The 23,596-nt window shown below is 49.0% G+C and overlaps 1 protein-coding gene across 4 annotated transcripts in view; it reads left to right on the top strand.

Moving 5' to 3' along the window:
• Window positions 1-23,596, top strand: part of NRP2 (neuropilin 2) — a 115,027-nt gene that overhangs the window by 69,108 nt on the left and 22,323 nt on the right. For 2 of the 4 annotated variants that reach the window (XM_032403885.1, XM_032403899.1), the window contains exons 12-15: window positions 453-593; window positions 11,813-12,075; window positions 13,618-13,714; window positions 14,874-14,894. In XM_032403885.1, coding sequence (XP_032259776.1) covers window positions 453-593; window positions 11,813-12,075; window positions 13,618-13,714; window positions 14,874-14,894 — 522 coding nt within the window. Of the gene's footprint in view, window positions 1-452; window positions 594-11,812; window positions 12,076-13,617; window positions 13,715-14,873; window positions 14,910-23,596 lie in introns of all 4 variants that reach the window. The other 2 variants (XM_032403876.1, XM_032403894.1) reach the window with 1 other exon arrangement.

Here is a 23,596-nt window from a genome sequence, read left to right as displayed (position 1 = left end):
GCCGGTACATCCCCAGCACGCCAGCCTCTCTGGATGCTAATGGGCTGCCCCATCACTTGTGAGAGCCAGGTTGGCAGGAGCCAGCCTTCCACTGAGGCACTGGGGAGACATTCTTCTCTGGCACTTAGGGAACAGCAATTTTCACATTTGTCTGCTCTCTGAGGTGGACAGAAGAGCCTGATTAGAGCCTGAAGCCATTTGGTGGCCTCATTTATAATTGCTTACTATGGGAACCACTGGCAGACTTGGCTTTCGTGCCTGGGAAGGATGAGACCAAAGGCTGACCTGAAAGCCAACGATCGCCAAGATGAGTTAAATGAATCAGCAAAGGGAGCCACTTCTTTCTCTGCCCTCCACTTAGGCCTTGCCAGCGCTTTGAATAGCACCACTGTGGCTGTTGTCCCAACCCATTTCATTTGCCTTCTTTGGGTTATCCTCCCCCCCCCTTTCAGACAAAGATCTGCAGCTCCCTTCAGGATTCAACTGCAACTTTGATTTCGCCGAGGAGCCCTGTGGTTGGATGTACGACCATGCCAAGTGGCTCAGGAGCACCTGGACCAGCAGCTCCAGCCCAAACGACCGGACGTTTCCAGGTAAGCCAGCGGCAGATTCGGAGAGGAAAGAGTGACGGCTAGCTGGCCACACGTCTCGCAGCCCCAGGTGCCCTGACAAGCGTCGTAACTTCCCACCACGGAGCAATCCTCTGCTCTGCGCCCACAAACCACCACAGTCTTTGCTCACAGCATCTACCCTGCAGAAGAGCTGAGTCGTGGTTCCTAGCCCTGTCTTGTGATTAACAGTGCAGCCCGGAAGCCGGGAGGGAGCAAGAGAGGCCAAGAGGAAAGAAAGAAAAAGAAGAAAGGAAGAGTAGTTGGGAGGTTTCAGGAGGCGGGATGAGGCAGTGCCCCCTGTCACCATGGCTGTAGCGTTCCCGGCCGACGTCACAGAGCCTCTTGTCCACTCCTAAAACTTCCTAAAATGCCTCCTTAGGAAACCACTGGCCTCCAGCCCGACGGATAATTCTCTGAGAGTATCCTTACGGCGGTAGCAAACCAAGCTGAGGGGCCAAAATGCTGCCGTGCCCGTGGGGTCTCGCAGAGCTGCCTGGCACTCGGCTTCTGGAAGAGTGTTGCTGGAAGACAGTCCCCGACACACTGTTCAGCTGCCCTTTCTGAGTGCCGGCTTTGGGCAGCCTCCTGGGGCACTGTGGATGGAGAGGGCTTGCCTTGAGCCCTCCTCAGCCTGCAGGAGCAGGAGGGCTCTCCTCTGCCCACCGCAGTGTGCGTTTACAGCGGGGTTCTGGCCAGCGTTGAACCACCACCTCCGCGGGGATGGGGAAAGAGAGAAACCCTGCCTTGTAATGTTTGCCACTTTCAGTGGTGTCAAGGCCCCCCCCCCCGCCATGGTTACGCTACCGACACGTCACCAGAGGCAGAGGTGGGAAATGCAAACAGCCTTAGATCGTTTTCTGCCATCAGACAGCTCGGATAGATAGGGATGACTTCAGGAGCATAGAGACTGGCAAGATGGATCCAAATACTGAGCAGGTGTTGAGTTCTGAGAATTTACGACCTTTCGTTTTTAATGTAACTTATTTAATGGTAACTTTATGTCATTTAATTTTTAATAATGACCGCGTTTAACAACTGCCTCGCAAAATTCCAGAAAATTTAACAGCCGGCTCTCGCAAGCCAACACACGTTGGCTCTAGCCCACCACGCGTTAGGTTTTCACTGTTCTGCACCCCTGGCCTGGACCTCGAAGCCCCATAAGCATTTGAGAGCAAAGGGGTCCGTTCTGGAAATTGGTAGATCAAATGTTGCCTGACTGGAGAATAAAAGGGGGATGAGGCCCCCCTCCTTCTGCAGGGTTCCCCAGAGCAGCTCTGCTGCCCCTCAACCCCAGGGACTGGCGGTGTCCCCTGCCCCCAGGGGACGGCAGTGGGAGAGATGCCAGGAGAGTTTTGCGGGCTGGCCTCCTGACACAGCCCGCACTTGCTTTCCTGGAGGGTCACAGCGTCTGCTCTGGAGAAAAACATTTTCATATTTCAAGTGTTTATCTCTTCAGCATTTGAGTGCTCGGAGAGATTAATATCTGAAGATCACCGTGGCCTCGGGCAACAGGAGAGAACACTTACCCTCGTCCCAGCCTTAATCACCCTCCCCCCTCTCGTTCACTGCAATAATGTTTAATTAATATAATGAGCCTCCTGCACGTTGGAAAAAAAAGAATACTTATTTTTATAACCCAGCCTGGATTTTGCATTTCATTTCCTCTCCTTTGAGACCTGGCCCAATTAATTGGTTGTTTTTCCCAACCTCCACTTTGTATCCGAACATAAAGAAGGTTTGTGGGGTATGCGTCAGCATGTGTAGGCCTAGTGTGTACTTGTGGGTTATGGGTGTCTTTATGTGTCAGCATATGTGTTTCTTTCGCAAGGTCTTTGTGGGTTGTGTGTGTGTGTGTGTGTGTGTGCACATGTCATGCGTTTTATGTGTAGATGTTGGTGTGTCTGTGAATATGTGTGTGCATGCGTTTGTATGCGTGTCTTACATGTGAACCTCTGTGTGTGTGCGCGTGGTTGATTGTGATTGCGGTGTGTATGCGTGTCGTGCGTGTGCATGCGCATTGCGTGAGGTGGGTATGAGGGGGCAGCTTGGCGGAGGCACTTTGAATGAAGGGACATAGATGACGCAGCATGGGGAGGTTTACTGGCTCTTACTCAGCAGCTGTCTTCAGGTTCTCCCTAAGAATTCGGCCTTCTCCCTTGCACTCTTCTGAGCAGATTTTCTCTCGGAGGCCAGCCCCGTCCAGGCTACAGGGCCACCAATTAGCAAGTGACACTTCCGAGAGAGCTTCCGTTACTCTCCATCTGAGCCTGGCCTTCACCTCTGTCCCTCTGCCCGTTCACCTCCACCGCCCCCTGGTTCAGGCCTCGCCCTCACCTTGAGTGCCCCTTCTGCCACCCTGGCTACCGGTTGGAAATTCTAGCTCTTATCCTCATTCCAGTTGATTCATTACACCCTGCGGTTTGGGAGGGCTTTTCAGAGCAAGCTCGCAAAGCAGGCAGAATTCCAACCGTTGGCTGGATGGATGGGGACAGAAAGAAAATTAGGGCCATAAGGAACTCCTCGATCTGATGTTATTTCTCCCTGAAGATATTGAGAAGGAAAATAATTATTTTCCTCTTCCAGAGGAATCCCTGAAGTTTGAAAAGGTGGCTCTTGTAACCTGTCTCCAGAAAACAAAATCATACTGTTGGTTTCAGAACCCTTCCTTCTATCCTCTGATTTTAAAAGTCACTTGCTGTATTTGCCACTTTCCTTCTCCTTACAAGGCTCGATATGGGGCTTTAAGCAGGGGAGGATAGAAAGCCCTTTCTGTTCAGGGTGGTCCTTTCTTTAAAAAAAGGGGGGGGTGCCTGAGGGGAGCAGTTGGGAGAGGGGAAACAGCTGTGCCTGATCAAGGGCAGGGCAGATGGTGGACCTTCCAGTCAAACCCAAAAGCCCTGTGTCCCCCACACTTCGCCACTCCACAAAGGGGAGACACTCTTTAAGAGAAGTGTGCCATATGTTTTATCCCCTTATGGGAGAGCTAAGCAAAAGTAATTGCGTGTAGGAAAGGAGGTGTCTTCATCGAGCATGGGGGGTGTCGGGAGAGCCGAGGGGGGAGGAAAAGGACAACAGAATAGCCATGTTGAAATATCATACACAGCCTATTTGCTCAGAAGTGTCTGTGGAAACAACTTACATTCCTTAGATATTTTCTGATTTAGTTCTTTTCTCATGTTTTGTTTTGTCTTTTTTTTTTTTTTCTTTTCCTTTCAAGTCAGCAATTAGTTCTGTTCTTTTGGCCAGTGGTAATAGTTGCTTAAGGCTGACAAGACACCCACTGGTTTCATGCCACTGTTTTTGTTTTTCAAGATAGTCTTTCAAGCCGCTCAGAACCCCTTCTTTTAGCTCTTTGCTTGAGGCTTACAAGCCTGGAGTGTGTGCTCACACCAGCCCCTGGGGACCCTGTCCCGAATCCAGTGACCCCTGGTGGTTGCAGAGGAGCCGGCCCCATGTCCTCTGAGAAGCCACTTTGCCTTTTCTCTGCAGCTACAGCCTCACAGAAATGTCTTCCCTTGTGGGAGCCGTAGTATTTTCTAGAGACATTCTCGAGTGCGATGATCGTAAACCCGGTTTTGAGGATGATCAAATTCTTGTGTTTCAGGGACAAGGTAAAAACTCTGAGATGCCGTGGTGAGTCCGCGTGTCTAGAGCTGCACCGTTTAATATGGTAGCCACTAGCTATTTTAATTTTAGTTAATTACAATTAAATACAGCTATAATTTTAGTTCCTCGTCTCAGGGGCTTGGTGGCCAGGATATATCGGATGGCACAGTTGTAGACCGTGGCCGTCATCACAGGACTGTCTTGGTCAGACTGCGTAGGCATCTTTTGGTATTGACGTGTGCGTGATCTCTGGGGTCCTTGCTGATGCTGCTTCTGCACAGAGGGGACCGATGGCAGTGTAAACCAAGAAGCAAGTACTTAGGTGGACGTGCCTTCTCTGCGGTCCCTTGGTGGGAGCGTCCAGTGGCAGCTACTTTCGTCATTGTGTCGTTCAACCTCAGTGAGCAACCACAGTAAGGTAAGCAAGTAGCGTAGCGTTAGATAGGGTAGGAACTATTTCATTTGACCAAAAAGAAGTAAATACTAAGTAATACCAATAATGGTAATAATAGTGGTAATAATAATAATAGTTATGGTTATTATTATTATCATTGTTATCAGGAATGAGACAAGAAGACTAGCGAAAGAGCGGACCTTGGCAGGTCAGCTTCAGAATCCTCAAGTGTGTGGGCTCCCTACACGTGTGTTCTTTTATACGTTTGTTGGCCTCATGAACTATGGTGACAGTAGTACTTCATTTCAGTCACTCCAAATCATGGAAGTGATATAAAGGAAACAGGCAGGGTGCTGGCTGGCTCAGCTGGTAGAGTATGCGACTCTTGGTCTCGGAGTTGTGGGTTCAGGCCCCACGTTGGGCATGGAGCCTACTTAAAATTAAATAAATAAATAACAAAAAATAAAACAAAATAAAGAAAACAGGCAATGCCTACTTGTAACAGTACACCACTATGAAAAGACAGAGCTTTGGCTGCCTAGCATTTATATGTTTACTCTGGATTCAAAAACAAGCTCAAGACAGACTAAGAATACAATGTTCTGAAATATTTGAATACTGTTAATGGTAGCTATTCCATCACATGTCAGTGGTAGAGTTATTAACATATCGTGGGGCTGTTTTGGTGCAGATTGGGCCATTTATAAACTCCATGGAAGTAGAGGACCAGAACTGTGATTCACTGGGGCACAGGTGCGAGAGATTGAGTGTGTGTGGTGGGGGTTGTGGGTGGGGGGAGGTAGGTGGTTGCAAATAAATTACAGAAAAGAATTGATGAGTGGACTTGCTCATGATGGGTTTGATATTTGACCGGGAGCTAGTAGTGACCCTGTGAATGAAAAAGCAACTGTCTCAGAACTCAAAAGGCCTCCCCTGTAGGTGGGACCAGGGCATCAAAGGATCCAGACTCTGCATTGGCATTAGCTTGAGTTGCCGTTGGAAAGAGGATGATGTGGCGGGACACAGCCACTGCTCATAGCCAGACGAGAGCTTCTCGGGCTCAGACTATGGGGGACAATTAAAGACCAGGAACAACTTGGCTAAAAGAAAGCCAATATTCAAAGAATACCTCCAACTGGAAAAGGAAAGCATAGAGGCTCTTCTTTAAGGAAAATAGGAAGGAAAAAAACATCTCTGACTTTATAGAAAAGACAGCAGTGAAGAGAAGCTATTATTCCTTTTTTTAAATTTTTTTATTTAAATTCAATTTAATTAACATATAGTGTATTATTAGTTTCCGAGGTGGAAGTCAGTGATTCATCAGTTGTATATAACACCCAGGGCTCTTTACCTCAAGCGCCCTCCTTAATGCCTGTCACCCAGTTGCCCCATTCTCCCCTACCTCCCCTCTTATTTTCCTCTTATTTTATTTTTCCTTCCTTCCTCTATGTTCATCTGTTTCGTTTCCTTTTTTTCTGAAAGTCATGATTGGCTGAGTTCCCCAGCAGTGTGCAGATTGATAATGAAAGGGCAGAATGATGACAAGACTGCCTCAATTGTAAAACCTTCATGAAAGCTGACATACAAAAATAAAAAAATAAAAAATAAATTAAAAAAAAAAAGAGCCAGCTCTAGGAAGACCAGACCTGAGACCTCAAATGTCCACAAAATGGTCACTTGTAAACCTTGAGAACATCCTGCTGAGTTCATCCAAAGTCAATGTTTCCCTTAACCGGTTGTTAATTTGAGGACCTTAGCAGAGATAGACTGACCTTGGGAGGCCAGCTGAGGGGCTGACTCATGGTTTAAGCATGACCTATACAAAGAGATTACATCTCCTGCAGCACTAAATATTCTTTCAGATGGTTGTTCTAGTAGGAGGGCAAGATGCGAGCCAGGAGATGTGTGTGTCGGACAGATGGTGCGTTTGGCTTTGCGGTAGCCAGGACGATCAGACTGTGATGTACTTCAGGGTTTGGTAAGGTGTGGACACAACCAATTCCATTGCTTTTGGGCCAGCCACAGTCACGTGCTCACACAGCACTCCTGCAGCTGAAGCCAGATGCGGCCATAAATCACCAGGTGAAGTATCAGGAGATCCTTTCTAGAGACAGCGGCAGGTTAAAATGCCTGAATGACCCTGTCCTCTGCATGTCCTCCCTGCCCTTTTGAACTCCTGTGGTTGGTTCCCATGTGATTATTTTCCCTGTGTCATGGGCAACAACAGATGTTTTGAGTCAAGGACCTAGTCGCAAAATGCCTCCCAAATATGTCAGGTCCAGGAGGAGAGGGATTGTATCTCTGGGACATTATTTCTTCCTTCTCTTTCAGCAACTGAACGTATTTCCTTTCTATTGTCTTTTTGTTGGAAGCTCTCCATGGCCGGCATCACTGCCCTCGGCTACAAGAACAAGAAGATAGTCAGGCAGAGCTGGTCTTGAGCTGGTCAGTTGTCATGTCTGGGGACCTCTTAACAATCCAAAGGGCTTTTCCTTGAGGTCCAAGTCAATAGCTAAAGCCCTCCGCCCCCCGCATCATGCCAGCCCACTGCGTGCTTACAACTTTCCTCTGTGTTTGGCAGTGGTAGGCCATAAATTAGAACGTTCTACGCGAACAGACTTCATTCACAGCACATATATGGGTGCCATGACTTCAAAGAACTGAAGCACTTAGCTTAGAGGAGCATTAGTGTAGACCTACCCCCATGACTAAGGCCCCCCAAAGTAGACATTTGAAGAGGCAAGGGCTGAGTTTCCCAAGAAAGCGAAGACTCAGGGTCTGAATTCTTCACGAGTGAAAAGGTTTCCAAGTCAGAGGACAGAAATTGGCGGTGCTCCATCAGGGATAGAAGGAGGACATGTGTCTCAGTGACAGCAGGAAAACTTAAAACTGAATTTAAGAAGTTCCTGACAGTTAGGGTTGTGACCCAGAAAACACATTGCCGATGTGGCCTATGGAAACTCCTGCTCTGGAGAATTTAAAGCAGAGGGTAGACAGCTGTTCTGGGGACGTTTTCAGCGTGGTTCCTCTGGGCAGCCGGGCTGACCTGATCTAAGCTGTCTCTTGAGGTCCCACTCTCATTCCAGAATCATGTAGTAGTTTATTTCATCTCCTATACAGTGACAGGAAAGACATGTGGTAAGCAGTGCATTATGCACAAGCAGGGGCCGGCTGATTGCTGGGGTTGGAGCACCTCCACTGCCCTCCGGCCAAACCATACTTCCTTGTGAGTCTAGGACTGGTCTTCCCAGGTTATTGGTGCTCTTTTGGCCCTTTTCCTTTCAAAAAAAAAAAAAAAAAGGCAAGACATAGGAGTCAGTGTGTGTAGTGATAATAGTAGTAGTGATAAAGATCAGAGCTTTTATTGAGTGCTTACTGTGTCCCTGTTACTATTGAGTGTTACTATGTCCCTGTTAGCGTGCAAAGCATTTCCCATGGCCTGTTCCATTTCCTTCTCCTCACAGCCCTCTCCTGTAATGTTCTTATTAGACCCATTTTACAGACGGGGAGACTGAGGCTTTAAATGATGGGTGAGCGTTAGCCGAGGGCTCCAGCCCAGATGAGCGGCCACGCTCCGGCGATTCTGCTCCCTTGTGCGGTGCTTCCAGCTAGCAGCCGTCTCGGACACGTGGCTTCAGTTCTCCGAGCCTCTGCTTCCTCTCTGGTAAAAATGGAGAAAATGGTACTTGCTTCACAGACCTAGATTTCACAGGGAAGATTATATAAGAAAAGGCAGACGGCGCTTCCTGCACGACTTCGGGCACACAGTAGGTGCTCAGTGAACACCAGTTCCCTTGCCCCTGCCTGTCCTGTCCCCTCCCTGGGCCCTGCCCGGTCTTAGCCATCCCTTCATGACGTCCTGCTTCTAATCAGGCCCCCTCAGCGACAGGCAGGGACGTTTTGCGGCTCAGCGTCCCTCTGACTGATGTCTACTGCTAATTCCTTAAATTTACATATCATCTCTCTTCCCTCGAGCTCGTAGCACTTAACAGACAAGTGGGGCACAAATGATTTAACTAAGTGAAATCCAGAGGCCTGCTTGTCTTGAGATTCTGCAAACTAGTGGATTAGCTTAGATGTCAGCACTGAATTATGATCCTTCAGCTGCTCGTGCTTAGCACGCCACCAGCATTAACTCCCCGGTCTTCCAGTGGTCCTTTAAATCATGCGGTGCGATTATCGTCTTACTGTGAGAGAGAGAGCAGAGGAGGGGGAAGGAGGGGAGGAGGGGGCTAGCTGGGGTCCGGGGCACAGTAGCCTGGGAGACCTTTGGCCTGATGGTGCCTGAAGTTTTAGTACCAGGATGGGTAAACAGAACAGACCCAGATAAAATCCACCTCCACACACATTTCACTTACTAAATTCTAACCATTATGCTATGAATCCCCTGCCGCTTAAGAATGTAAATTCACACAAGTGACAGTATTTCTGCCAAGCAATTTTCAAGCAGCAAGTGGGTCTTATTTGTGAAACTGTGAAGGAAGAAGGCTGAATAATAAGTCTCTGAAATCTGGTTTCCTTTCTATCTGAGGTGGAAGCAGTCAGGGCTTGGAAATTACTGGAGCACGGGAGCATCGGAGTGGGGGGGGCGGGGAGGGTCTCACTGGTGGCTCCACGGTGTGTCCCCAGGTCACCCTGTTATCATCAGCTCTCCTCACCTTTGAAAGGGGCGTTGGCTCAGGAGAGTGGGAGGGAATTGTGAAGAGATTATCTGAATCTGTGGGATTAGCAAAGGCTAGCTGATTCTTCCTCTGTTCTTGTGTCTTGTGAGAATATAGAGCCTCCTATCATTCCTTTATCTGTGTGTTTGTCATTCATTCATCTGTGGGAACAAAGTTTTCTTGAGTAGTAGCATCTATATATCACCGTTGAGGGGCAGGGAGAAGCAGCAGAGTATTAACCCTTATATGTGTAAGCCTGGGACTCTGTCATCTCACTGTAGCGAGGGGAAAGACACACGCAAACCAGTTAAATTACAGCGCGAGGCAGTGGGTGGTTACCTGCTGAAATGCATGAGAAATGGCCTCGAGTCTTTTTAAAAACAAGATCAGTGGTACAGTCAGTAAAATGTTCGAGTTGTGGAGACAAAAGAGGCATTAGCTGGAATGTGCCAGAATGGGTAGGAGAAGAACTAGCGAAAGAGGTGGGAGAGGTAGAGTGGTAGGGGAGGGAGGGGTGGCAGGAAGGAGAAGCGGGAGCAGGGGCGGGGGTGTGGGGGGGGGGAAGCCCAGTTTACCTTGAATAGAGTGTGACGATTGCCCGGATGTGGGGCAGGTACCTGGGGCACAGCTGAAGCGAAGAACCCACTGCAGAGGTGGAAAACCTGACGTCAGGTCCAGCTGTACTCCTTACCACCCTCTCTACTTTGGACAAGTCCTTTGAACCTTTCTGACCTCCATGTCTTCGTCCTGTACAAATAAGATGCAGAAGATAGAGCTCTCACAAGCATTTAGGAAGGATTAGACGAAACAATGCATGTGAATGTGCTTTGGAAACCTGCAAAGCATTCTGCAAATATGACTTATAATTATTATCATTAATAGTGGTAGTAACGGGATCTGATAGGAGAAGCGTAGGTTTGGAAGACCTTGGAGTGTCTGGTTGCGGCCCCCGTGTCTCCTCCCTTGGCAGATCACCACCTTTGAAATGTGTGCTGTGGACAGCTGCCCGGTTATCTGTGCTGCCTCTGGCCTTGAAGGGGTCTCCTGTTGTGGGGGTATTAGACATGTGGTTCTGGATGGTTAAGGAGACAAACTGGAATCCCAACTATGCATCCTGAACTGGTCTGATTTGACTTCAGGGGAGGGTAGCTTCTGGAGCAGTAATCCTAGAGAATCTAACTGGAGGGGCTTGGCGGGGGGGGGGGGGGGGTTGCAGGAAGGAAGGAGAGAGATGGCTGTGGGAAAGAAGGAAGGCGCTGTTTTGGGGCCAGTGACACGCTCATTGCTAGAACAACGATGTCAGCAGGGGTAGCAACGGTAACCTGTTGATTCAGGGCTCTGAGTTCTTGCCTGTTCTCCCCTGACAAGCCCAGGATGTTCACGGTCCCTGGTGAATAAGAAAGCTGGGTGCGTGTGTCTCAGATTAACATGATCCACAAGGGTCTGATGTGCTGGCTGTGTGGTGTGAACATCCCCCGCCACCTTGCGGAAGTGTTCGGCATAGGATGTTTCGGGGCCAAAAGGAGGCGGTGAGACTGTCTTCTCAAATGCCACCCTGTTTTCTGTACAAGTGGCCAGAACGCTCCTGTGTAGTTGGGTTTGCAGGCGCAGGCCCCCATACACGCGTCTGCAGGGCATGGGGTCTGCAAATGGCAACAAGACCTCCGTCTTCTGCATGGGGTCTGATGTATTTGCAAACTAATCAGCCAAAAGGCCCATCCTCCAAACATTTGGATGGGTGAAACCTTAATTTCCCATCCAGTGTATATTCTCTATTAAACACGTAGCCTTCATTAGTGATGATGACTGTGCCTGTTCTCGGTGGAGCTGTTTGCCTGGCTTCCTGAAAAAGGCCAATTCGGGCCTCCCCGGGCTGGACAGGGAAGGGAGTAGGGTGTCCGGCCCCCCTGGCTCACCCCCACCCCTCCACAGCCACCATCCCTTCTTCCGCTTAAGGTCGAGGCTGGCTTCTGACAGTCGCTGGAGTCCAGGTACCACCTAGGAGCACGGGTGGAGACAGACGGTTTTAAATGTCTTCCATTTGGCCAGTGCCCAGCCAAGATGACAAAGGCTTGAAGCGTAAGCCACTGGCTAGAATCATCTTCCAGTCTAGCAGCCACCTCGCCCCCTTAGAATTTAGTTCATTAGGATGCATTGGCCCTTTGGGTAAGCCAATGGGGAATAAGACATGGGTCTGGCATCTTCGGTTCTAGGGGGGGAAGACAGGCACAGACACCACCAGCCAAGACGTAAGGCCAACTGCTCCAAGTACCGTCTGTGCACAAAGACACCGAGAGAGTGATACGGAGAAATAGGCAGGAAAGACCAACCTGACCTCAAGGCTCCCAAAGAGGCTTCAAAAGGGAGCAGCTTTGGAGCCCAGCTCTTAAGCTTGAGAAGAAAACACAGGGCCTGGAGAACAAGGACGTGAATAAACAAGACCCCCAAACTCTGGTTCCAGCTTTCTCGGGGGGGGGGCACAGCCGCAAACTGGTCTCTTTCCCCAGTGTAATGGGAACCTCTGGGCTTCTTTCCCACAGATGACAGGAATTTCTTGCGGCTGCAGAGCGACGGGCGGAGAGAGGGCCAGTACGCCCGGCTCATCAGCCCTCCCGTGCACCTGCCCCAAAGCCCCGTGTGCATGGAGTTCCAGTACCAAGCCACAGGTGGCCGCGGGGTGGCGCTGCATGTGGTGCGCGAGGCCCGCCAGGAGAGCAAGCTCCTCTGGGCCATCCGCGAGGACCAGGGCAATGAGTGGAAACACGGGCGGATCATCTTGCCCAGCTATGACGTGGAGTATCAGGTAGGGTGGTGACGGGAGGTGGGTGCAGAGATCCCGGGAATCTTTGTGATCCGTATTTCAATATTGCAAAGGGCCGTGCCCATTCATCATGAGGGAACGTGGTTAAGCGCCGCTGTTTTCATTGTGTTTCTCACATTGCCATGGCAACTAAATGACACTCTTATTTGTTATTCAAAATGTGCCTATCTCTACACCCAGACTTGGTTCTTTGTTCCTCCTATTGCCTTTTATATTGCTGAAATCTTCCCAACAAATGTTTCTTCTCTCCATTTTAGTTTAGATTGCTATCAGGTAGGCTGACAAAGGGACACAGAAGCCAGGGAAATAAACCCAAACCAGCCTCCACACACGGGGGAGGAAGGCTGCCGAGCCCCCTTGCACTCCAAGAAGAGGGGAGAATCCTGCCAGACCTGTCCCGGGGCACGTGGGCGAGGGAAGGGGAGGGTGGCTGTTTGCACTCAGTGGCCAGCAAACCAGAAAGACTCCTAAATGAGTGGTTCCTCTCCCCACCGCTCCAGGAGTTGAGCTTTATTATCTCTGCCCCACAGAGTGAAAGACTGAGGCACAGATGGGTATGCACAGCTGTGGCTGAGGCTTGGGTAGGAGTAGACACACTGTGGAAGAGGTGACTGAGAACCAGCCAAGGCATTAACCTGCTCCTCCCCAGACGAGAAGCAGCAACAGACGGCTGGTGAGGCAGCCAACTGCTCGCTCAGCTTGCCAGAGGACATGTGCTCGTTTGCAGAGAGAACCTAGGGAGGGTGAGAGCGAGGAATGATTGAAGACCACAGAGCAGAGGGGCTTCTGCATGCAGCTGGCAGTCGCTCCAGAGCTTGTAAGGTGTCCTGAGTTCTGCCCCACCCTGGCCTGCGTTCCCATTTATAAACCTTAATGCACTGTGTTGTAAGGACCTGTTTGCATTTCGTCTCACCCGTCAGATGGTGAGGAGCTCTGGGCAGAGGTTGTACTTACGAGATTTTGTAACCGTCCTTGTGCCTGGCACATAGTAGGTGTTCCGTCAACTACTGTGAAGGAAAAAATCCTCTCCCTCCTAGCTGTAATAATGGAGCCATAAGACAATGCTATGCCAGAGGCAATCCAAACCCAGCGGACTGTATTTCTCACCTTACCCCACCTGTCATGTCCTCTGAGTTACCAAATACCTGATTGGGCATTTGAAAGATTTACAAGAAAGGAACTTCAAAAATGGCTAGGGACAGTTCAACCCTCCTTTAAACATGTCCTGATTCCGGTCCTTTTAATCAGTATGTTCCAGTTACTGGACAACACTGTCCATCACCTTGTTATGTGTATTTTTAATCCCTTCAGATATGCATTTGATTTGAACCAACTCTTTTTAAATTAAGATTTCAAGTACCATAGCCCTGTGGTCAACAGATGTGTACCAGGTACAGTCACACACACACACACACACACACACACACACACACTTTAAGCTGCAGTTAACAGAAAATTGGAAATCTTTGCACTGTTTGAACCAGGGAGCTCGGTTAACATGGCTCTTGTTCTTCTGGCTTCTAGATTGTGTTTGAGGGAGTCATAGGAAAAGGACATTCAGGAGAAATTGCCATCGACGACATTCGGATAAGCACTGATGTCCCACTGGAGAACTGTATGGGTACGTGAACACCTGTCTCTTTGTGGCTCTTCCAAACAAGACACCGGGGGCTGGGATATACAAGAGGAGGCAGCACGCCATTTTCAAACCCAGTTGTACCCAGTGGGTAGAACAGCAACGGTCTATGCAGGAGGTGAGGAATGAATGTAGTTGTAGCTTAGGCTGCATTCAGGATGGGAGGGGTGTGAAATGAGGTGAAGTCTTCTATCTCCTGTTCCCATTCAGAAATAGACATGCACTAAGTATATGGAAACTCAGGGTGGCAAGACCCCATCATCAGACTCCAGCTTTTAGCAAAGAAAATGCTAGAAGATGAGCACAGCTGCCAGTCAGAATTACATGCTGCAAAGCTTTGATGTTTTTAATGGAAGCCTTCACTGGTGAGCAAAAATAGTACATATGTTATATCAGACTGATAACACAACTACCCAGTTTGTTCCTTTACCTGAATGAACTGCAGGGCAAACTATGGCAGGTGAGGTAAGATTTTAGAGTTTGCTCCGAAGCTAACAGCTTCAATGCCCAAGATCCCAGAGCTGTAAGATTCAGCATTGCATGCCAGGTGACCAGCACAGGAAGGACAGCATGGCTGTCCCTTTGGACAGAAGTGCTGAGCAGCCAGCCCACAGAAGATGCACACGTTTTACCCAGGTCACCCCCAAGGGCATCCTGACCGTCTCCCATGGGAGACATGGACATTTCCAAAAGCAAGAGGGAATCCTGAGAAGGAACGGGACCTGCTTTTACTAGGCAGAGTGACTGTAATCACTCACCGAGAGCTTTTCTTGGCACATGGGTCCTGGATGTGTGTGTGCCTGATGATGTCAGAAGCACCTGGGACCACCCCAGTCCCTTTAGGCCCCAGGCATCTAAACGTACTCCAGGCTCTGAGAAAGTAATCAGTGGTAAATGACTGATTACAATGCTTTAGAGACCCATTGCTCTATAAAGGACTTTTTGTTCCAAAGCAACTTGGGGACTCTCTCACCCCCCTCCCCAGCCCCTGTGATGATGATGTGTTAGACAGTCTAGAGCATGAGGTGGACATGGGGACATTTTCCATGGGGTATTACAAAAAGTCATCTTCATCATACCTTACACCTGCCCCATTATTTCTTCCCCTTATCTAACTCAATATTTTTTCTTCTCTTTTCCCCAGAACCCATCTCGGCTTTTGCAGGTGAGAATTTTAAAGGTAAAAAAAAATTTTTTTTTTTGCATGTCTTTTTCTTCCACCCATGTGATGTGAATTTGGTGTGGGGAAGGAACCTCCAAACTTGACAGATCTCTCCAGAGAAAACAGACACCACACCTTCCCGCCACTAGATGGCACCAACAACACCTGTAGATTCCCAGAAAGAGGATTGAGATCTTCACTGTCTCTTGTTTAATTAAAGTTTAGAAACCTATAATAGAGACAAATAGGTTACAGATAAACCTTTCAGCCTTGCATTGTCCAACGGGGAGCAATGAGGCTAAAAATGCATGAGTGGTGAGAAAGGAGAGGCTGTGGGGGAGACTGAACAACAAAAATCAGCAGTAAATTAAAAGTGAAACGAGGTGGCAATGATTTATTTTCGCCTGAAGATGGTTTCTTTCCAGCTGCAGGGCACCAAGACAGGGGTCGCAGTGAGCCCCCAGTGAGGTACAGTGGCAGGCGGTTTTGCGAGCGTAGAAAGTTAGGGAAAAGACACAAGGAGTGACGGTCCTGAGGAGACAGAGTTGCAGAATTCTGGAGCTGGTGTCCGGTGAAGGGGACGAGGAGGCATGTTTGCCTCCTGGACTTAGAGCATTTAAATACAGGACTGAAAACCAGAACAGGACATTTGCTCCCTAACAAAGAGCAGAGCAGAGAGAGACGAATCTGGGATGCTGCCTCGTGGTCGGAGCGAGGGTGGTGGTGACGGTCTGTGCTGCGGGGGGCAGCGGGGTTCGCCTCCTGCCCTCCTTGGGCTCCAGTGACTTGACACCGATGAAGTTTCCACCCAGTTGTCCAATGCTGAGTGTCTAGAAGCCCCTCGAAGGGCTTCCGTTCTGTTGGCCTGGGTGGCAGAGCGCACACCAACACTCCCCCTCACCTGACCCCTGAGGGTTTTCATACGAACAGCGGCGAGGCTTGTTGTGCCCTCTTTGTACCGGCTGGCCTTCACCCCAGGGGTGACAGCATTCCAGAGATAAGGGAAGTCATTTTTATATCCGAAGTCTAGACTCGTTATCTTCGCTCTCATTAATCTGTCCAGCTCCTGGCTAGAAAGAGATGAATTCCCTGTTTGCCACCTAGATGCGCTTTTGACTCCAAATCATCTGGCCCAATTTTCCACTCATCATCCTCTAAGACAAGGGGGGTGGGGGCGGGAGGAAGAAAGTGGCAGGAAAGAGAATGACAGACCGACACAGAATACAATTTCTTTCTTTCTCCCCCGTCCGTGCCTCCCGAACGCCATCCCCGCTCCCCACGGCACATGTGAAAGTATGGAGTGTGTACCTGGGCCTGTGTTGATGCTCTTCGGTGTGTGAGATTTATGTTAATGCGGGTCCAAGTGTGGGGAGGGAAGCTGAGATCCGAACTGACTCACTTGGATCACAGTTGAATTCAAGTTCTTGGAATTCCAGGACCCAAGGTAATGTTTCTGTGGGGCAAGTCAAACCTGCTCGTTAAGACTCCAAGCTCCCAGGAAGGCTGGCTAAAGACTGACAACGGGCACGCAGTGTTGTGTGTGAGCCCGCATGTCTGAGTCCATGACTGACAGGTACAGGGGCTAAGTGCTTTGCTTCTTAAGAGATTCAACAATGCAGGGCGCATGTGCTGTTCTTGAGGCTCTGTTTACCGTGAGGCTTCACAGTCCAGTCATGTTCCCTTGTACACAATATATAAATAAAATATCATCAGAGCCGCAGTGCTCACTTAGCCAAAATAAACACAGGGCTTAGTGACTTGAAGGTAAGCATCTCCGGCACGCTCCCGATGGGCTGATTCGGGGGTTAAGCAAAAGCAGCGCATGGGAGGCATGGATTGGCCCCTGACTGTTGTCTCTGGAGAGTGCAAGCATTTTGGAAGAAGGAAACCAAGTCTTGAGGGGCAGAGACTTGGCCAAGGAACGTAGAGTCAAGGGCAGGATTGGAATTGAAAGCGGACAACTTCTATCACGTTTGCAAGTTGTACGCGGAACTCGGAGGCCGTAGCAAGGTGAACTCAGGGCCGGTCTTCTTTTGGGCCGAGGCCCCTTTGACCTCAGCATGCAACTCTGGGTTTTGACTCAAGCAGAGCCTTCTACTGGGGAGAGGAAAGGGGATGGCCATTTGCTCTGTCTAACCTAGTGAGTGACCGGCATAGCATACCTCTCCTGGTCAGTGGCAGCCCCAGTGGGGGCGTGGGTGTCCTGGGATTAAATCAGCCTTTTCACTCAAAAAGGGAAACAAAGAGAAATCAGGTTTGGGCAGGCAGGATGTGGAAAGTTGGATGGTGTAACGCTAATAACAATAGGCGGTTACATTGTTAGTATGGCTTTTTTTTTGAATCCCGGTTGTTTTTCTTTTCCATTATAAATTAAGAATGAGACAGAAGCAATCTCATTCTTTAGGAGAGACCGATGTGTACTAGGTAAATCTTTAAGGAAATGCAATAAAAGTGGCCTCTGGGCTGGGTCTTATGAGGTATTCTTGATCTTTTATATTTGAAAGTGTCTTTCATTCTCTGCCTCTTACTCATTTCTTGCCATGAAACATTTTCTTCTTATTCCAGTCACCTGTGTGTTCTGCTTAGTGTGTATACTTTGGTTGAAAACCAGGGTGTGAGTCCGTAATGAAGAGAAACAAGCCATAGAGAAAAAGAGAATGTGTAGAGAAGGAACAAGGAGGAGAGAGAATGAATAAGCTGCGTTGTCATGTGATTTGTAAGAAGACTTTTGTTGTTGTTGTTATGAGTCACATTTTAAACAATGTAGCCTGGGTGTGCATTTTTTTCTTCCTTTCTTTTTTTTTTTTTTTAAGCAGCGGCTATAACCGTAGTGCCGTCATGTATCTTTTTCTAGAATTTGAGCTTTAACAAATGAAAAATTGTATAAAGGAAAAGAAAAAAAAGAAAGAACCAAAAAGTGGTATAATTAAGATGATGGATTATTTCCTCTTAACCAATACTTTCTTTTTTCAGTAAAAGAAAAAAGAATAATAAAGAAGCCAGTAAAAATATGGAAAGCCCATGATCAGAGCTCTGTAGTTGTTGACCAGGTGGTTATTTTTAGCAGCTCACAGTAGAAGCAAGAGGTTTTGTTCACGTTAGAGGCTGGGGACTTTGAACAACGCAGGAGCAGAGAGACTGGGTCTGGTACCTTCCCCGTTAGAGACCCATGGAAGTCCCAGGCACGGGTGCACTCAGGAGGGGTGGTTGTTACAGTAGAGGATTCAGAACCGCTGTGTCTACCACTGATGGATGCTAAAAGGAACATCAGTATCTCTTACTAATGGCTGTAAGCCTGGGTTTTATGTGTCAGACCAGTTCTGAGAGCTGTAGGGCCCATCTCTGGGTTTCACTCTCCACAGTCCTGCTCCATTTTCCTCCAGGTAAAACCAGGAGAAAGTGAACATCTCAGTCATGAGAGAGACCCGTCCTGGGGTAGCGACAGAGCTGGCTGGGGTTTGCCTCGGGGTTTAAGTTCTGTTTCTTTGGTGCCAACTGGTCCATCTCTGCCCATCTCTCCTCTTTTCCCCCCATCCTCATTCCCCCACGGGCCACCCCCCAGAGGCGTCGCCTACCAACGTAGTGTCCCTCACCCCAGGGCGCAGGACCTGGGGTTGGCCTCAGATTCCCTCTCTCCTTGGCTTCCCTGCTCTTCTCTCCTAGAAGCACTTCCAAGAGGGGGTGCGGTACGAAAGGCAGAGAAGTATTCCTGAAGCCTGCCAGGGTTCCCGATAGGCAGCTGTGGTGTGCAATTCTCTCTCCTCATCCCCAACCCCCCCGCCCCTGACGTCTCCAGCTGCCAGATTAAGGCTAGGTGTTGCTGAGCAAGGGAGCATGGAGATGAGATGTGTGTAAACCTCGTCACTGCTTGGCTGCCATTGCTTGCCTAAGGGGACACCGAGGCATTCTTTGTGAGGTTTGCTCGCGCAGACTGCCTCTCCTGTCACAAAGGGGGCTGACGCGCCCCTCCCCTCAAGCGTGCCTTCATCTAAACAGCTGCCAGCATCACTTTCTCTAAGGGGAGAACAGGTTTTTTTACCGACTTTTCCTCTCTCCAAGAAGTGAGTGCCACCGAAGAGAAGGGTCCGAAACTGGCAGCCACCAATCTGAATTTAGGGCATTTTGGAGAGATATGGGAGCTCAGTGCAGCATCTGCTAGCCTCGTGGAAGCCTCCCGAGGACCCCCCTCCGCCCCCGCCCAAACACTGCTCGTAAGCAAATCGAAGAGCCATTTCTCAGGGAGATTTTGTATTTTAACATTCTTCTTCCAAACAGATCAGTAGGCGTGACCACATTCTTCTACTATCTTCTGTAAACTCTTCTAGAGGAGGCAACCCATTTTTTTGTTGTTGTGTGTTTAATCTCACAAACTAAACAAGCCTTTTATCTGAAATACTCCTTCCCTAGCACCTCATTTTCAACCTGTGCAGAAAGGACTCTGCAGACAGGCCAGGCCTAAACAGTTCTTATTTGCCCTGAGCCTTTTTTCTTTCTTCTGAGAGAGATGCCTCACCGTTGGTGTCCTTCAAAACATTTCTTTTGGAGACCTGGGGGACTCCTCCAGGTCCTGAGGACATTTGATGAGCTTAGCTGTGGGAGATGCTTTCTCTTTACCATGACTCAGCAGGAACTTGACTGAGACAGTCCTCAGACAGGTTTGGGCAGAAGTCGGGGGCAGAGAGGGAGAGGACTACTTCTGTCCCTTCCCAGCTTGGTTAGGACGGGGCTCTGCATAATTCTTCTGTAGAAGGAGAGACAGTCAATGTGTTGGGTTTTAGGAGACTCTGTGTCACAGGTCCTCAACTCTGCCCTTGTAGCACCGGAGTGGCCATAAGCACGAGGTAATAAGGGCGGCTTTGTTCTAGAATGGACAGAAATAGGCAGTGGGCCAGAGAGGTTATCTGAGCCCTGGGTTCCCGTACTGGCCGGAGATTCGGTGCATGTGCTTCTGGTCCTGACCCTGCTACTTATCAGCGCTGTGAACTTCCTCCGAGGACTCTGCTCCCTCTGAGCATTTTACTTTGTGCTCCTCTGCCCTCTTACTCAATTTTCCTCCAGATCAAACCAGGAGAAAATCGCTTGTCCTCTCAGATCCTCAGGTTTCCCATCTGAGGGTCACGAGGAATAAACAAGGTGATTCATGGGAGGCCCGAAGCCCCACACCCAGCACTCAGGAAATGACCGCTCACTCTAGCTGCTGTTCTGGCCACGTTTCCCAGTGGTTATTAATTAGTAACCCTAGTTGCACAATAGGAATGGAAGGAGCACTACCCACTGTGTCCTTGTTCCCCCTTGGTCTCCTCCTATGCATGGCTTCTTACAATGTATTGTTTGTCACAATTCAAATTCTTTGCCTTTGCATTGCCCCCTTTCCTCCAGGGAGCTTAGAACTGTTACAGATGGAAGCCTGCTCAACCTTGCAAATACACTTGGCGTTATTGACTCTTTAAATATCTGTTTCTCATTATCTCACACAATGAGAAGACTTTGTGGAGAATTAGAGGATGGTAATTAATGAAAAATAGTTCAAGAGTTGAAAGCATGTTCCAATTGGGGGGGGGGGAGAAAAGGGGATGTGAGTAAGTGGTAAGAGTTAGTGCAATCTAAAGGAACGTTCAGGTTGGCACGTGGCCAGCTCTGGACAAGGCTAGAGTCTTCTCCACACTCTTTCTCCCATGTTGGAGGACCAGCCCAGGCTCCTTTGTTGCAAAGCAATGGCCCAGTCACCCCATGTGACTGAGGGGACAAGTGGGGCCAAAATAGAGCCAATCACCAACCTGGGGACCTGGTACAGGTGACATTTGTCTGAAGGGGGCCCCTTTCTTGCAACTTCACCTAGAGGCACAATATGAGCCAGCCACATCACTAGCACTTTCCAAGGATAACTGCTATGTGAAGTACCAGTGGGTCATTAATGTTTTCCGGGGAATCTGGATGTTGTTTCAAATACATTCCCCCATCCATCCATCCATCCATCCGTCTGTCTGACATTCATTGGATTGCTGCTTTGGCAAGACATTTAGCCCCTACTGATCTGTCACCTTTCCTCTATCTGGCAAAGCAGAGCCTTAGTATGCAGCCCTCGAAGGCTGCCGCAAAGCCAGATTCCAAACCAGCGATCCGCCTGCCTGTGGGAGTTGAGTCCCTTTAGCTGGAGAATGTTCTGAGAAACTCTGGCCCCAACTACGGGTCACCCAAAATTGCCTGCAAGGGATGAGGGGAGAATTGTGAAATGGATCCTCTCTTTTCTAACTCCCTTAACATTATAAACACAAACTCATGTAGCATGTTTTCTCATTTCTCAAAACAATTGTCCAAGGAAAACATTTAAGGAGCTAATATACTGTCCATCGCTGTCTACAAAATGGCTTTTGTCATGAAAATTTTCTTCGTGTTGATAATTTGGGGGGAGAGGAGCATTGGTAGGAAAGGGGAAGCGGGTCTTCTACCAAATGTGGGGTGTGTCTTCCAAAGCAGAGCAGAACTCTGAGGCCAGAGGTCTAGCTCTGACTCTGAACATGTAATCCACGTATTACGATTTCCCCTGCCTCTGGTGGGCCCCCAAATCCTCCCCACCATGCCCCAACATTGTCGCTATCACAAGAAACACTTTAGGAGTAGCATTAAGGCCCAGCCCTGGCACTCTGAGCCTTGGGGGGAGGCGGTGTATTTAATGTTGAAAACCAGCATCTCGACTGAAGGAAAGCCTTTGAACCTGAGACAATGTGATTTGGAGGGAAGGTGGGCAGTTATGACTTTTCCACTCGACAAAAATGTGTGCTCCTACCTCTGTGGTCTGGTCAGGTGCTTCGTTCAGGTGGGGAGTTAATCCCTGGGGGCGAATCCCCACTGTGGCACCAAATTGAAATCAGAAATCAGGGGCGCCTGGGTGGCTCAGTTGGTTAAGCGACTGCCTTTGGCTCAGGTCATGATCCTGGAGTCCCTGGATCGAGTCCCGCATCGGGCTCCCTGCTCGGCAGGGAGTCTGCTTCTCCCTCTGACCCTCCCCCCTCTCATGTACTCGCTCTCTCTCATTCTCTCTCTCTCAAATAAATAAATAAATCTTTAAAAAAAAAAAAAAAGAAATCAGAAATCAGAGGCAAACCCAAGGACGCCCTTTGGGGAGAGGGGGTTGGCACCAGGGAACGTCAGCCCGTCCCCACACACTTTGTTGTTTCTCGTGCCTTCTTCTGAGCCCACGTGCAAATCCAACAGCAGGACGGTTGCCAGGCAGCAGATACTCTTGGTGACCTGAATAATGAGTTGACACCAGTTCACTGTGGCTCGCAAGCTGGCCATTTCAAGGAGCCGTTTTCAGCGCCTTGCTTTCTCTGTTTCTGTGCATAATTTTCAATATGGTCACAAAGATTGACAGAAAGAGAGAGAGGGAGGGGGAGGGAGGGAGATAAAGAGCTTCCTCAGCTACAGTAATGAAATTATTAAATGACAGAAATGAGGTGGGAATAAAGAAAAACAGAGTAGGTGGTCATGAAGAAGACAAGGTAGAAAGGGGAGAGTGGGGCTGTTGCTGTGGCCGCCAGTCCGTCTGCGGTCTGACACATCCCTGTCAAAGCTCTTCCAATACCGCGGCACTCCTGAGGGCCCGAGAGGCACCGACAGATCCTGCACCTTAGCGGAAGAGGATCCCTCACACTGGGGGAGCCAGTGAGTAAAGCCTGGGAGGGTGCGGAGGCTCCAAAAGATATTCCAAGAAAAAGGTTCTCATGTTTCTCCCACTTCTGAGAAAACATCAGAAGGTCTGACCCACCCCTCAGCCAATCCCCAAATCAAAGAGAGGCATTCTGGTGTTCAGGCTGAGGACTTGGCCAACACTGACCCCCACATACGAGTCTTCACCTCAGAAGGTCTTTTAGTCATGAGCGCCTTCTTTGTGCATACCCTGAGTTAGAAATCAACGGGAGAGCGAGTTCTTCTGCTTGAGGGGCTCCAGGTCTCATGGGGGAGGCATGGAAATATAAATCCGCCCTGGCTGCCTCTTGAGCAGAGAGATGCACCCACAGCGTAGGACCAAGGATGGATGAAGAAGGCATCGGCCCCTCCCAGCCGTGGCTCTCCCTGGGGGGATCCCAGGGATAGAGAGGATGCATCTTTCTGGCCACCACCAGTTGATGTAAGCAACTAGGGATGTAAGCTTTCATAGGTTAAGCATGCATCATTTTTCAGAAGTAAAGATCATGTCTGGTTTTGGCAAGCTCCAAAGCTCCTAGTCCCGTTCTGGGCCAGATTCTCATCTGATGTAAATCTTTGGGAGAATCAAGTTGTAGCACTGTTTTGCATCAAGTGGGACTCTAGCCAGTCTTTCCCCAGAGTTACCCTGGGCTTACATCTGCTATATCATCTCCATGGCAACCAGAGGCTGGCCAGTGAACGTGGTTGCCTTCGAAATCCTCTGCTAGCTTCTCTTCCCTCCTCTGTCTTTTCCGTGATTAAGAATGATCTCCCTGCCTTGGCTCTCACTCACTCACTCACTCTCTCTCTCTCTCTCATACCCACTATCATTTGTGTCCACATTTTTTTTGTTGCAATGTCTTTCCAATCAGGTTTTAAGATCCTCTATCCAATTTAAAAAAAAAAAAAAAAACGAAGATGTGTTAGGCATGGCTTGACAGTGATAACTGACCTGCTTAGACAAGACCAGGCTGATTTCAATGGGCATGGAAGCTTTGGCAAACCAAAGTGGAATT

The sequence above is a fragment of the Phoca vitulina genome, unplaced genomic scaffold (genome assembly GCF_004348235.1).
Source record: "Phoca vitulina isolate PV1807 unplaced genomic scaffold, GSC_HSeal_1.0 scaffold1, whole genome shotgun sequence".
Classification (NCBI taxonomy): Eukaryota; Metazoa; Chordata; class Mammalia; order Carnivora; family Phocidae; genus Phoca; species Phoca vitulina.
The sequence above is the reverse complement of the archived record's forward strand: the minus strand, read 5'-3'. Positions and strand labels throughout refer to the sequence as shown.